This window comes from Rhinoraja longicauda, chromosome 21 (genome assembly GCF_053455715.1).
Source record: "Rhinoraja longicauda isolate Sanriku21f chromosome 21, sRhiLon1.1, whole genome shotgun sequence".
NCBI lineage: Eukaryota > Metazoa > Chordata > Chondrichthyes > Rajiformes > Arhynchobatidae > Rhinoraja > Rhinoraja longicauda.
The window spans coordinates 35,461,775-35,476,886 of NC_135973.1; the positions used below are offsets into that span (position 1 = coordinate 35,461,775).

Genomic DNA, 15,112 nt, shown 5'->3' on the forward strand with positions numbered 1-15,112 from the left:
TCACTGTTCTCTCACATATATTTCATTAGGGTCTACCCATACACATTTGCAATCAAACCTATTTCCAGAAATCTTAATATTGTGAATAAAATAACTATGAACACATGTCAAGATATTATTTCATTATTTCATTCTATATTAGTGTAATAAAATGTAATGCATATATACCTACACTGATATAGGAGTGCTAGCTTTAGACATGAATAATAAACTACCATAGTTTCGTTTTGAATTTAACATATAATTGAGGGGGTCGTTGCAATATAGTGCTAACCCTCACTTTTGTGAAAAATGAGTTTGATGCATTAACACGATCCTTGCCCACTACCCTACAACCTGTAAAAATGTCATATTTAAATTCAACCGATAAGTTGGTCAAATAACATAGGCACCTTCTTATTTTTGTTGTGATTTATGGATTTTTCAAATGTGAATATCTCATAACGACACATTTGTGGGTTAGCAGTATATTGCACCAACCCCCTCAATTTTAAATCATTCAAAATTGAACTTCATAAACAAGGACAAAACTTTTTATTTCTGTCATTCATGGTAAGATTTACATCATTTTGTGTGTGAGATATACAGGGTTGCACTGTTTCGCATATCAGCTAACCAATGAAAAGATCAGGTCCTGATTTATACCAGCTCTTCACCTTCCCCCCCCCTTGTCTGAAGAAAGGTCCCAACCTGAAACATCACCCATCCTTTTTCTTCACAGATGCTCCCTGACCCGGTGACTTACTCCACCACTGTGTCTATTTGAATTGGATTCATGCTTCTGTACCATGTCAGGCAGCATTGATCATTTTAGTGGCTGTCAAGGGTTTTTAACTAATCAATTCACCAATTCAAATTTTCTTGGCTCTTAGTATAAAGTTAAATGTCTTTTCAATTATATTGTGGATACAGTAGAGTTCTATTGTTTGCAAATGCCTAATCTCTGCTTCCATGACTTTTTAAAATAAAACAAAAAGAGATACAGCTCGTGGAGGTGAAATTAAAATTAACAGAAAAAGAGAAAATTAATAGTTCATTAAATATGATCAATTGGCCTGATCCAGAGTGGATCTCCATTGCAAATGTTCAATCAGTGACATCCAAAGTTTAAAGATCACGAAGCAGCAACTCTTCAAGAAATAGTTATAAATGTCAACTATCAACTTATTTAAGAAATTGAACAAAAATAATAGTTTGCAAACATTTAAAAATACGAAGACATTGCAGAGTTGTGAACACTGCCCAGCCTGGCACACAATCTGCTTACTAAAATGGCGCCGAAATGTACCCATGACCCACTACGGGTTTGAGGGTCGAGTGGTCCATCGTGCTCCTCTAGTACCTTTGGTGGCCGGAGCGCGTCACCGGGTCCAGAATGTTCTTCCGGAGGAAGTGCGATGGTTTCGGAGGGCGGGAGTACAGCGGGTAACAGCGGCCCGCTGTCGGTACGTGTCCGGGCCCCGGGAGGACGGCGCTCCGCGGCGGGCAGAGACGGAGGTGGTTGCGGCGAGGCGAGGCGCGGCGCGGGCCGGGCCCGGTGGTTGCGGGGAGGGGGGCGGGGCGCTTCGGGAGCGGGTTGTCGGTGCTGCGGTGGGCCGGTGCATGCCATGCCATGGTGACCTAACGCTGCGAAACAGGCATTTAAACAACTCAGTGGTAAAGTCAAGCGAAGAGAAGTGAACCAGAAACAGTGTCCGGGGTTTAAAACTCGTGTGGCCTTTCCCCTCTCGCTGGGTAAGGCGACTAAAGGAAGCCCCTTGACTGCATGTTCGGTGCCGACGTGCGGAGGCTGAGGCTGAGCCTGGGCTGGGGATGATTTAGACAACGGACAACTCATGGCGCAGGTTTAACCAGCCGTGTAGATAGATGGCCCGTATTAACATGCAGGTTCAGCAAATGGTTGGCAAGGCTGGAGATTTGCCGAGCTATCTTGTGAAAAAAAAATCAGTAGAAATGTAACACTAAGGTGTCAACACAGCTGGAGTAATTAAACCAAGTCAACATGGTTTTCTAATGATTATATGGAGGAACAGCATCTCATATTTCGCTTGGGCAGCTTACACCCCAGCGATATGAACATTGACTTCTCTAACTTTGTGTAACCCTTGCTTTCCCCTCTCTCCATCCCTCCCCTTCCCAGTTCTCCGATCAGTCTGACTGTCCCTGATTACATTTTATCTTTGTTTGCTTTATTGTTTTCTTCTAGCTAACAATATTCTGTTCTACATTTTCTTGATCTCCACCCCCAAAGCAAATAGAACGCTCGGCCTTCTTAAAATAAGTTTTCACGCATGTAGTACATCCGTCAAAGAGAACGCCTACAAGTCCCTGGTCAGGCCCAAATTTGAGTATTGTGGGACTGTATGGGATCCTTTCAACAACAGCAACAAGATCACCCTGGAGAAAGTATAATGCCGAGCAGCTTGCTTTGTATGTAATGACTACAAGCGCAAATCAAGCGTGAATAATATGCTGATTTCTCTCGGATGGGATACCCTAGAGCTCCGCAGAATCAGACTAAGACTTATTGCAATTTACAAAAAGATTCACAAAATCACGCCATCAAATCTCCCGTCATCCCAGAGCACCAACTGCCATGAAATGAGAAAATGCCGGTCCCTACATCATCAAGGGACATAAGATAGGGCGGCACGGTGGCACAGCGGTAGAGTTGCTGCCTTACAGCGAATGCAGCGCCGGAGACCCAGGTTCGATCCTGACTACGGGTGCTGTCTGTACGTGACCTGCGTGGGTTTTCTCCGATATCTTCGGTTTCCTCCCACACTCCAAAGACGTACAGGTTTGTAGGTTAATTGGCTGGGCAAATGTAAAAATGGTCCCTAGTGGGTGTAGGGTAGTGTTAATGTGCAGGGATTGCTGGGTGGCACGGACCCGGTGGGCCGAATGGCCTGTTTCTGTGCTGTATCTCAAAAATCTAAAAAAAAAAATAATCTAAAAATCAACTCGCTGAATTTCAATAAACTTTGCTACCAATATTCCCTTTACCCTAGGATGATAAGGGAATGGAATATGCTACCACCCAACACACGTGCCGCTCCCGATGGTCAGTCATTTACAAAGGGGATTGAGCAACTAGATCTCAACTTGGTCAAAAAGGCCCACTTCAAAATTTATTCACTACTCTACTCACTCTGAAGAAAGGTCTTGACCCGTTCTTTCAATAGACAATAGACAATAGGTGCAGGAGTAGGCCATTCAGCCCTTCGAGCCAGCACCGCCATTCAATACGATCATGGCTGATCACTCTCAATTCACTTCAGAGATGCTGCCTGTCCTGCTGAGTTACTCCAGCATTTTGTGTCTTTCGTAGGAATAATTACAGGCCTGGTAGCCTGACTTCAGTAGTTGGTAAGGTTTTAGAGTCCATTGTAAAGAATGAGTTTTCCAAGTACTTAGAAGCACATGATAAAATAGGCCAAAGTGAGCATGGTTTTGTGAAGGGGAGATCTTGCCTGACAAATCTGTTGTATATTTGAGTAAATAAATAACAGGATAGGCAAAGGAGAGTGTAATTGAAAGATATGAGATCCTGAGGGGATGTGACAGAAGAGACATTAAGTTGTTACCAATAGAGGGAGAAACTTGAACAAGGCAACAAGTTTGGGTCATTTATAACTGAGTTATGTTCTTCTCATAGTGAATGGCGGATCACTGAAATTCTCCACTCCAGAGAGTTGTGGGGGTGCAAGGAGGAAACGGTGTTTTATGAAATTTAGAAGAATGTGAAATAATGAAAGTCCAGGAGCTTTGACGTAGTGTATGTTATATGACTATTTTCTGTGGCAAGAAAGTGGTCAGTCTCAAGAAAAGGGAAAGCCTTCTTCGGTAATTCCAGAGTGGGATAAAGGGAATGGAAGCAAAAATAATTGGAGAACTAGAGTTGTAATGAAAAAAATATGGAGACATTTGAACCCAAGAAACACAAATCCAGATGTTGAAGAACTGAGTTAATGTAGGTGTTGAATGCAGGAGTAAAGAGTGAGATGGAGAGTATGGGGGCATTAGAGAATTGGAAATCAGGCAAGAGTTTTGGAAGAGTTCCTGCAGGATTGAAAATGAAAGGCTTGCCAGGAGAGCACAAGAATAATTGAGTATAGAAATAATGTAACTTAGATTTTGGTTGTAGGATAGGAAATAAGGAGGTAGACAAAATGCTGGAGCAACTCTGTGGGACAGGCAGCATCCCTGGAGAGAAGGAATGGGTGACGTTTTGGGTCGAGACCCTTCAGACCCGAAATATCACCCATTCCTTCTCTCCAGAGATGCTTCCTGTCCCGCTGAGTTACTCCAGCATTTTGTCTACCTTCGATTTAAACCAGCATCTGCAGTTCTTTCTTTCACATGGGTAAATAAGGAGCATGTGAGGATAAAAATCGATGCTCTTTGTGATGATGAGGATAGAGTTAGAGACCTGGACTGGGTGCAAATTGTTCGGCAATGTTATAGGCCTGATGGTTCTGGTTCATTCTAAGAAGTTGACTTGGCAAAAGATGGAGTCATTACAAGGGAACAGAGGATTATACCTCATCCAGAAGTAAAGGTCAGAAGACCATATGGCACTACGACTACTTGCCGAGATTGCATACCATTTGCCCATATCTGGCCTCTGAATCTTTCCAGTGTATATAGCCGTCCAAATGACTTTTAATTATTGTTAATGTGCCTGCCTCAACTAATTCTCAAGAATCAGAGGACATAGTTTAAGGTGAAAGGGGAAAGATACTGCTCCAATCTGTTCTGCCATGCTATTTTCAGCCCTCCAGAGTAGCACTAGCAAACCACCCTACAAAGATCAGTCTGAAGAAGTGTCTCGACCCGAAACATCACCCATTCCTTCTCTCCAGAAACACTGCCTATCCCTCTGAGTTACTCCAGCATTTTGTGTCTACCTTCGATTTAAACCAGCATCTGCAGTTTCCTACCCTACAAGGATATTGGCTCCCCTCCAGTTTAGATGCAACCTGTCCTTGCACATATCCTGGAATAAAGCCTAATGATATCCCATGTACCTGAAGTCCTCATCGCTACACCAGCTCCTTAGCCACACATTTAATTATACTGTCTCTTTTTTTATTTTGCTTCAGTTGAATGTGGCACAGAGTAATTCTGAGATTACAAATTTACAGGTCTTGCTTTTTAACTTTCAACATAACTCCCTAAATTATCTTTGCAGCACCTCATCCTTCCTTTGAGCATTAGCTCTTCCAGCTCACATTTAGGGTACATGTTGAATTGAAGTTAAGGAGGTTTAAAATGGGCCTGTGCTTTGCAAGGATTGAATGGTGGATGTTTTGAGAAAGGAGATGTGTGGAACATTTGAGAAGGGGAAAGAGGGAGCTGTTTACCATGTAGTTAATTGTTTGTAAATTCCTGAAGGTTTCTGTTCATGATGCTGGAGGATGGTGAATTCTTTAGTTCCCCTCCAAGGAAAACAGTCCGTTTTGGGGGAACTGTTGCAGAAACCCTAAAGAAATATAAACAGGTAAATCAATTATTGTCACAGGATTTGTCACAGGATTTGGGAAATGTAATTGCCGATTTGATTTGAATCTTGTTTTGCTTTAGGGAGATACTACAGAATATGATTTGCTCATGATTCAGCTGGTTGATCCAGAAATAAAGGTAATCAATAAATTATGTTATTTACATTTTCATAACATTTGGTTATTTATGTTTGAAACTTTACACTCCCGCACCAACTGTGATTGATTGCTTTATTTGTACTAGAACATTGAACAGTACAAGGCAGGAATGGGCCCTTCATAATGTTTGTGCCGATCATGAGACCAAGTTAAACTGCACTTGTGTACCTGTACATGATCAATATCCCTCTATTCTCTGCACTTCCATGTGCCTATCCAAAACTTCTTAAATGCCACTATATAAAAACCTCAAATGCCAGCACCATCCCTGGCAGCGCGATCCATTCTCTGTAAAAACTAAACTTGTTCCGCACATCTCCATTAAACATTCCCCCTCTTATAGCTATGCCCTCTAGTGTTGGACACTTCTACCCTGGGATAAAGGTTCTGATTGTATACCCTATCTATGCCTCTCATGCTTCTATCAGTCTCCCCTCAACCACTGGCATTTCAGAGAAAACAATCAATTCTGTTCAACCTTAAACCCTCTAATCCAGGCAGCATTGTAGTAAACATCCTCTCCAAAGCCGCCACAAGGCCTAACCAAAGTCCAATAGAGTTGCATCATGACTTCCTGACTTGTATTCAATGCCCCTAGCAATGAATGTATGTTTATCATACGTCTTTTTAACCACCTTATCTACTTAACCACTTTCAGTCAGCTATAAACTTGTATTTAGGTCATAAGGGATAGAAGTAGAATTAGGCCATTCGGCCCATCAAGTCTACTCCGCCATTCAATCATGGCTGATCTATCTCTCCCTCCAAACCCCATTCTCCTGCCTTCTCACCATAACCTTTGACACCTGTACTAATCAAAAATCTATCTCTGTCTTCAAAATATCCACTGACTTGGCCTCCACAGCATTCTGTGGCAAAGAATTCCACAGATTCGCCACACTCTGACCACAGCCATTTCTCCTCATCTTCCTAAAAGAATGCCTCTTAATTTATGAGGCTATGACCTCTGGTCCTAGACTCTACCACTAGTGAAAACATCCTCTCCACATCGAACTCTACCTAAGTCTTTCACTATTCTGTATGTTCAATGAGGTCCCCGCCCCCCCATCCCTTTAAACTCCAGCGAGTACAGGCCCAGTGCCGACAAACGCTCATCATAGGTTAACCTACTCATTCCTCGGATCATTCTTGTAAACCTCCTCTGGACCCTCTCCAGAGCCAGCACATCCTTCCTCAGATATGGTGCCCAAAATTGCACACAATATTCCAAATGTGGCCTTACCAGTGCCTTATGGAGACTCAGCATTTCATCCCTGTTTTTGCATACAAGCCCTCTTGAAATAAATGCTAGCATTGAGTTTGCTTTCTTTACTACTGATTTGACTTGCCGATTAACTTTTTGGGAATCTTGCCCCAGCACTACCAAGTCCCTTTGCACCTCCAATTTCTGGATTCTCACCTTATTTAGAAAATAGTCTACGCCTTTATCCCTTCTACCAAAATGCATGACTCCACACTTTGCTACACTATATTCCATCTGCCACTTCTCTGCCCACTCTCCCAACCTGCCCAAGTCCTTCTGCAGAGTTCTTGCTTTCTCTGCACAACCTGCCCCTCCACTTATTTTTGTATCATCTGCAAACTTTGCCACAAAGCATTCAATCCCTCTTCTAAATCATTAATATACAATGTGAAGAGTAGCTGACCAGCACCGACCATTGCGGAACTCCACTAGTCATTGGCAGCCTACCAGAAAAAGCCCCCTTTATTGCCACTCTTTGTTTTCTGCCATCCAGCCAAGAACCCTCTGCACATCAATGCTGTTAATGGTCCTGCTATTAACTCTCTCCTTCCACTCAATCTCCCAAAGTGCAACACCTCGTACATGCTCGGGTTAAACTCCATCTGCCATTTCTCCACCGATTTCTGCAACTAGTCTATATCTCACTGTATCGACTACTTGATATAGATCAGCAGTCTCCAAACAATGGCCCGAGGGCCACATCCGGCCCACCACGAGATTTTATCCGGCCCGCGGCAAGCTCTTAGACAGCGGGGACTGGAGGCAGAAGCTGCCAGTCAAGGTTCACCGGAGAGCGGATCGCCACCGACCCAGAGCCGGGACAAGGCGAGAGATCGCAGCGCCCCCTCGCAAACAACAAACCCAAAGAAACTTCCCTCCTCACCGCCGCTGCCGCCGCTCACCCCGAGGAGGGGGAGGAGGCCACCACTGGGGGAGAGAGAGGGGAGATAGAGAGAGAGCGGGTAGAGAGGAGGGGAGGGAAGAGAGTGGGGGGGAGAGAGAGTCGGGGTAGAAGGAGCAACGGGTGGGAGTGCGGGGAGGGGGAGGGTGTCAGAGGGTCCGGTGAAGGAGCGCCGCCAATTGCAAGGGCTGCTCCCTCCCTCTCTCCCCTTTCCCTCCCTCCCTCCCTCCCCTTTCCCTCCCTCCCTCCCTCCTCTCTCCCAGAGCCAGCGAGATCTGCGCCGCTGCTCCACACTCTCCGGCCCCGTCTCCGGAGCGAAATAAGAACAAACACAAAAATGAAACTTCCCTCCTCGCCGCTGCCGCTCACCCCGGGGATGCGGGGCTTCTGAACAACAACTACACTTGTGTATGTTCTTATTTCGCTGCGTTAGAGGGAGACGGGGCCGGAGAGAGTGGAGGAGAGGCGCAGATCTCGCTGGCTCTTGGAGAGAGGGAGAGGGGAAAGAGAGGGAGAGAGAGCAGCCCCCGCAAGTGGTGGCGCTCCTCCACCGGGCCCTCTGACACCCTCCCCGTGCATCCACTCTCACCTGCTGCTCCCTCTACCCCGACTCTCTTCCCCCACTCGCTTCCCTCCCCCTCTCTATCTCCCCTCTCTCTCCCCCAGTGGTGGTGCTGTATTTTTTCTGTTTTATAAATAATTATATACCTTCGGTATATATATATTCCAATATTTCAAGCTCTTTTTAAAGATTGAATATTATTCATTTGCCATCTAAACCTAATGTAAACTAACCTAATTTAACCTAACCTAGTTTAACCTTTCCTAATCTAATTGAACGTAACCTAGTCTAAACTTTTTTGAGTTCATTAAATTTATAAGACTCACACTTCTTTATTTTCTCTTACGGCCTGCAAAAATGTGCCAAATATGTAATGTAATGTCCTCATGCTGAAATGTTTGGAGGCCCCTAATATAGATGATAGATTTGCTGCATTTCAATCAGTAAACTGTAAATACTCACACAGCACAGAATGAGGCCCTTCAGGTCAACATGCCTATCAAGATGCCCCATCTGCACTAGTCACACGTGCTTGCGTTTGGACCATATCGCCTAAACCGTTACAATCCATGTACCTGTCCAAATGTATTTTAAATGTTGTTCTAGTAACTGCCTCAACTACCACCTCTGACAGCTTGTTCCATACCTCACCACCCTCTGTGTAAAACTCTGGTGTTCCATACCCCACCACCCTCTGTTCCAGAGGAACCTGCCCCTCAGGTTCCTATTAAATCTATACCCTCTCGCCTTAAATCTATGTTCCCTGGTTCTTGATTCCTCTACTCGGGTTAAATACTCTGCATTCATCCTGTCTGTTCTCCTCATACACCTCTATATGACCACCCCTCAGCTTCCTGCACTCCAAGGAATAAAGTCCAAGCTTGCCCAACTTCTCCCTGAAGTCCTGGCAATATCCTTGTACATCTTCTCTGCACCCATTCCAGCTTACCAACATCCTTTCTATTGTAGGGTGACAAAACTGAACACAATATTCCAAATACTGCCTTACCAATGTTTTGTATAACTGTATTGTAACATCTGAATCATCACCCATTCCTTCTCTCCAGAGATGCTGCCTGCCCCGCTGAGTTACTCCAACATTTTGTGTCTACCTTCGATTTAAACCAGTATCTGAAGTTCTTTCCAAAACATCCTAACTTTTTGACATTTTGACTGATGAAGGCCAATGAGCCGAAAGCCTTCTTGACCACCTTATCTATCTATGATGTCCTTTTCAAGGAACTATGTACCTGCACTCCTAGATCCCTCTAATGTGCAACACTCCCCAGGGCCCTGCCATTTACTGTGAAGGTCCTGTCCTGGTTTGACTTGACAAAATGCAACAACTCACACATCTGCATTAAACTCCATTAACCATTCCACAGCCCACTTGCCCAACTGATCAAGATCCTGCCGTAATTTTTGATAACCATCTTTGCTATCTATGATACCACTAACTTTAGTGTCATCTGCAAACTTGCTATTCATGCCTTCTACATTCTTCAATTCATTGATATAAACCACAAACAGAAATGGGCCCAGCGCCAGGTCACTACATGTCACAGGCCTCCTGTCTGATAAACAACCTTCCACCACTACTTCCTTCTATGAAAGCATTCTCTATCCAGTTGGCTAACTCTTCTTGGATCCCATGCGATCCAACCTTCCAGAGCAGCCAACCATGCAGAACCTTATCTAATGCCTAAGATAGACACCAAATGCTGGAGTAACTCAGTGGGTCAGGCAGCATCTCTGGAGAAAAGAACTGGGTGATGTTTTGGGTCGAAACCCTTCTTCAGACTGCCATCCACAGCGAAATCTTATCAAATGCCTCGTTGAAGTCCATATAAACAAAGTCTACAACTTTCCCCTCATTAACCTTTTTGGTTACTTTTTCAAAAAGCTCAAATTAGATTCGTAAGGTATGATCTCCCAAGTACAAAACTATGCTGACCATCCCTAATTAATCCCTGTTTATCCAAATGCACAATATCTTATCCCTGCATAATTTGTTTACCACAGATGTTAGGCCCATTGGTTTATAGTCCCCTAGTTTTTCCTTTGCAGCCCTTCTGAAATAGAGGCACAACGTTAGCCACCCACCAGGCTTCATATCTGGAGCAAGGATGGATCTAATTGTCAGATGAAGCACATTGAGACCTTCTGAGCGACTACTGCATTTTTAACTACTCTTACTAAATTCCTACCATAGTTGTAGTTAATGCAAGATTAATCTTTTTGTGCTTTGATGATGGGTAAGCTGTTTGCTAAGTTTGGTGCACAGATAAGACAGTTGAATCAACAGTTAAAATTGGCATGTCACAAAAGTAATCCTACAGTGGTTATAGGAGATTTCAACATGCAGGTAGACTGGGAAAATCAGCTTGGTAATGGACCCCAAGAAAGGGAGTTTGTGGTGTGCCTCTGAGATGGATTCTTAGAACAGCTTGTACTGGAGCCTGCCAAGGAGAAGGCAATTCTGGATTTAGTGTTGTGTAATTAACCGGATTTGATAAGGGAACTCAAGGTTAAAGAGCCATTAGGAGGTAGTGATCATAATATGATCATAATATAAATCTACAATTTGAGAGGGAGAAGGGAAAATCAGAAGTGTCAGAATTGCAGTTGAGCAAGGGGGACTATGGAGGCATGAGGGAGGAGCTGGCCAGAGTTGACTGGAAAGAGACCCTAGCAGGGAAGATAGTGGAACAACAATGGCAGGTATTTCTGGGAATAATACAGAAGGTGCAGGATCAGTTCATTCCAAAGAGGAAGAAAGATTCTCAGGGGAGTAAGAGCAACGGTGAAAGCAACAGGTGTCCTAAATTTTCTGAGACGCAACTTTTATCATTGTTCAACTTCTATCAAGGAGAAGTTATGCTTCACCCTTGTTAGACCACATTTGGACTGCGCAGTTGCAGCATGGGATCCATACACAAATAAAAACATTTCTTCCGTCGAACGTGTCCAAGGACAGGCAGCTCGTTTTGTTACAAATACCTATGAGAGAGAAGCGAGTGTTACCAAACTTCTAAATTCATTGGGGTGGAACACTCTCCAAGACAGACGTAAAGCCCACTGTTTGACCTGTTTTTACAAAATGTTAAATGGTCAGCTCGACATAGATTACCACATCTACACCAAACCCAAACCTATCAAGAGTAGACAAGGGCATTCGATTCAATTTGTGATACCAGCTATCAAGACAAATGTGTATAGCAATTCATTCTTCCTTCACACAATTAAAGCATGGAATAGTCTTCACCCTACTATAGTTACTCAACCAAGCGCAACTAAATTTAAGGCAGCTCTTCTCCAAGAAGCCCTTCTTGCTTAAGTCCATACTGTGTCACCTCCAGTTTAAATTCCATTTGGAATATTTTGGATGACCAAGAACCGAGAATGGCGGTGCTGGCTGGAAGGGCCGAATGGCCTACTCCTGCACCTATTGTCTATTGTCGATAACCCAGGTGCTCATCATTCATTTTATTTGAGATTCTGTACAAATTAATTGTGACGTTTTCTTGATGACGTGACAGGTCTTCAAAGTAATTCATTCGCTGTAAAACATTTTAGATTCCATGTCAATAGATATTTTTAAACTTGAATCATTGTCTTGATGTGCTAATAGAATTTGGGTTAATTGATTAAATATAATCTCTAAATAGAATCTGTTAAGTTTTAAAATGTATAATTATGTATATATTTTTGTTTTTTAGGATGCTCAAATAATCAATTGGCTTCAGGAATTCCGTGCCTGTGTAGCACAGTTGACAAAAGATTTTGAGTATCTTGTTAGCAAAATACTGGTTAGTTTTTTCAAATTTTCTTTCACTATTTTGTGTTCACAATAAGTATCTTTGGCTTGCTTCACTCTAGATAAACTTTTGTCAATGGATTCATTCTGTCTTGCCAAGATCTGTTTAAGAAAATTAAATAAAGTGTGCAAACATTAGCAAGTACTTTATCTGTGCTTAAATGCATTTCAGAAGCTGCCTTGGTTATGTCGAAGCCTGTTGGTGGTCGAGGAATACTTGGCCTTTTTAAGCAACTTAGTGTCAGCACAGACTGTCTACCTGCGGTCTTGCCTTAGGATGATCGTCTCCAATTTTGTACCAGGTAATAATATATTTGCTTCTATTATGTTATTTTATTGAGTACGTTTTATCCTTTAAAAGTGCAGGTGAAGGGTTGTGTATTTTGGTTGAAGGAGTTTGTCATTCTTTCATGTACTTGTTTTTAAGTGCAGAACAAGATGTTCTGTACTTGTTGGGTGTGTGTTAATAGACTACTTTTATGAACAGTTGCAATTTTCAAGAGAAGACACAGTGCTGGAATAACTCAGTGGGTCAGCCAGCATCTCTGGAGAACATAGATAAGTGACATTTTGGGTCGAGACCCTTCTTCAGACTGGTTGTGGGAGTGGGGAGAAAGAAAGCTGAGGCAGGACAAAACCTGTCAGGTAATAGGTTGTTACAGGTGATAAGGGCTTTTTGATAGGCAGATGGTTGGACAAAGGCCAGAGATGAAACGTCAGATGGTTGAGAGGGAAATATCCATCAGCCATGATTGAATGGTGGAGCAAACTCGATGTGTTGAATGGCCTGGTTCTGCTCCTGTCATGAATTTATGAAGATGTAAGGCAAAAGGATTGAACAATTGCGAATTGTGCAGTTAGAGGAATGAATGTAGGGTTTGTGTGGAATGTAGGGCTCGTATTGAGTGTAGGAATGAAAGGGAAGACGGGGAGGGTAAAAATAGGTGCAAATCCAAGTGGGGCACAGGGAAAGGTAGGGGGGGGGAGTTATATGGGGGAAGAAAGCAGAGGGGAGGGTTCTGTAGTTGCCTAAAATTGGAAGATTCAACGCTCATACCGTTGGGTTGAAAGCTACCCAAGCAGAATATGAGGTGTTATTGCTCCAGTTTGTATGATCGGACCCAGGTGAGTATGGAAATGGGAAGAGTCAAAATGGGAAGAGTCAAAATGGTTAGCAATTGGGAGATCCAGCTGGCCTTTGTGGACTGAGCATAAGTGTTCTGCAAAATGAATGCTGACAAGTTGTTACAAGATTTTCGTACTGTATGTTTACTACATTGTAAGGCAACTGGCCTTTCGGCACAATTTGTCCATGCCAACTGGGATGCCCCATCGAAGCTAGTCCCATTTGGCCCATTTCTGTCTGAATCTTTCCTATCCATGTACCTGTCTAAATATCTTTTATATGTTGATATTATACCAAAATATCCCAGCTGTTATCTGGCAACTGATCCATCCTGCCAACAACTAGAGACCAGTACTGAAATACAATCTACCGTATTGGACACCCTCACACAATCTTTGATCGGGTTTTACTGGCTTTATCTTGCAATAAACGTTATTCACGTTACTCCCTTTATAATGTAACTGGACTGTGTGGATGGCTCAATTATAATCATGTATTGTCTTTCCGCTGACTGGTTGACATGCAACAAAAGCTTTTCACTGTACCTCGGTACACGTGACAATAAACTAAACTTAACTCAACTCATCATCTGTTGCTGTAAGTGCCGTTGATTTGGGGGCACATTATGTAGCTGGGACTTAAAAAAGCTGATTCTGAACTCGACAGCATGGGGATACCATGGGATACTCATTTATCTATGACTTAAGCAGAACAGATTTTTTGAAGTGGGATTTAATGCATGGGCAATTTACATTTGGTGCATGTGGTCAAGTCAAGTCAATTTTATTTGTATAGCACATTTAAACAACCCACGTTGACCAAAGTGCTGTACATCAGTGCAGGTACTAAAAACGAACATACAATAGCACACAAACCTAACAACACAGACATAAACAGTTCACAGCGCCCCCTCAGAGGGCCTCAAACGCTAGGGAATAGAAGTAGGTTTTGTGCCTGGATTTAAAGGAGTCGATGGAGGGGGCAGTTCTGATGGGGAGTGGGATGCTGTTCCACAGTTTAGGAGCTGCAACTGCAAAAGCGCGGTCACCCCTGAGCTTAAGCCTAGACTGCGGGACAGTCAGTAGCCCCAAGTCGGCTGACCTGAGCGACCTGGAGTTTGAGTGGTGGGTTAGAAGATTTTTGATAAAAGGGGGGGTGGGGGGGAGGGGGCAAGCTCATTTAGGGCTTTATGCTAATAGGAGGAGCTTGAAGTTGATTCTGTACCGTACTGGGAGCCAGTGGAGAGAGGCCAGAATCGGGGTGATGTGGTCCCTTTTACGGGTACCCGTCAGGAGTCTTGTTGCGGTGTTTTGGACCAATTGCAGGTGGGACAGGGATGATTGCAGTGTATAGGGAGTTGCAGTAGTCCAGGCGGGAGGAAATAAATGCATAGATGATTTTTTCTAGATCGTCAAATTGGAGGAATGGTTTGATTTTAGCTATGGTACGAAGCTGGAAGAAACTGGCTTATCATATCATATCATATCATATATATACAGCCGGAAACAGGCCTTTTCGGCCCTCCAAGTCCGTGCCGCCCAGCGATCCCCGCACATTAACACTATCCTACACCCACTAGGGACAATTTTTACATTTACCCAGCCAATTAACCTACATACCTGTACGTCTTTGGAGTGTGGGAGGAAACCGAAGATCTCGGAGAAAACCCACGCAGGTCACGGGGAGAACGTACAAACTCCTTACAGTGCAGCACCCGTAGTCAGGATCGAACCTGAGTCTCCGGCGCTGCATTCGCTGTAAAGCAGCAACTCTACCGCT

At 43.6% G+C, this 15,112-nt stretch overlaps 1 protein-coding gene across 2 annotated transcripts in view; it reads left to right on the forward strand.

The window, feature by feature from the left end:
* The first annotated feature begins 1,378 nt into the window (after nucleotides 1–1,378).
* Nucleotides 1,379–15,112, forward strand: part of rrn3 (RRN3 homolog, RNA polymerase I transcription factor) — a 50,854-nt gene continuing 37,120 nt past the window's right edge. Inside the window, exons 1-5 of one of the 2 annotated variants that reach the window (XM_078418325.1) lie at nucleotides 1,379–1,497; nucleotides 5,398–5,503; nucleotides 5,587–5,643; nucleotides 12,110–12,199; nucleotides 12,380–12,509. In XM_078418325.1, the coding sequence (XP_078274451.1) occupies nucleotides 5,408–5,503; nucleotides 5,587–5,643; nucleotides 12,110–12,199; nucleotides 12,380–12,509 (373 nt within the window). In that variant the 5' untranslated portion in view covers nucleotides 1,379–1,497; nucleotides 5,398–5,407. The remainder of the gene's footprint in view (nucleotides 1,498–5,397; nucleotides 5,504–5,586; nucleotides 5,644–12,109; nucleotides 12,200–12,379; nucleotides 12,510–15,112) is intronic. The other variant, XM_078418326.1, reaches the window with a different exon arrangement.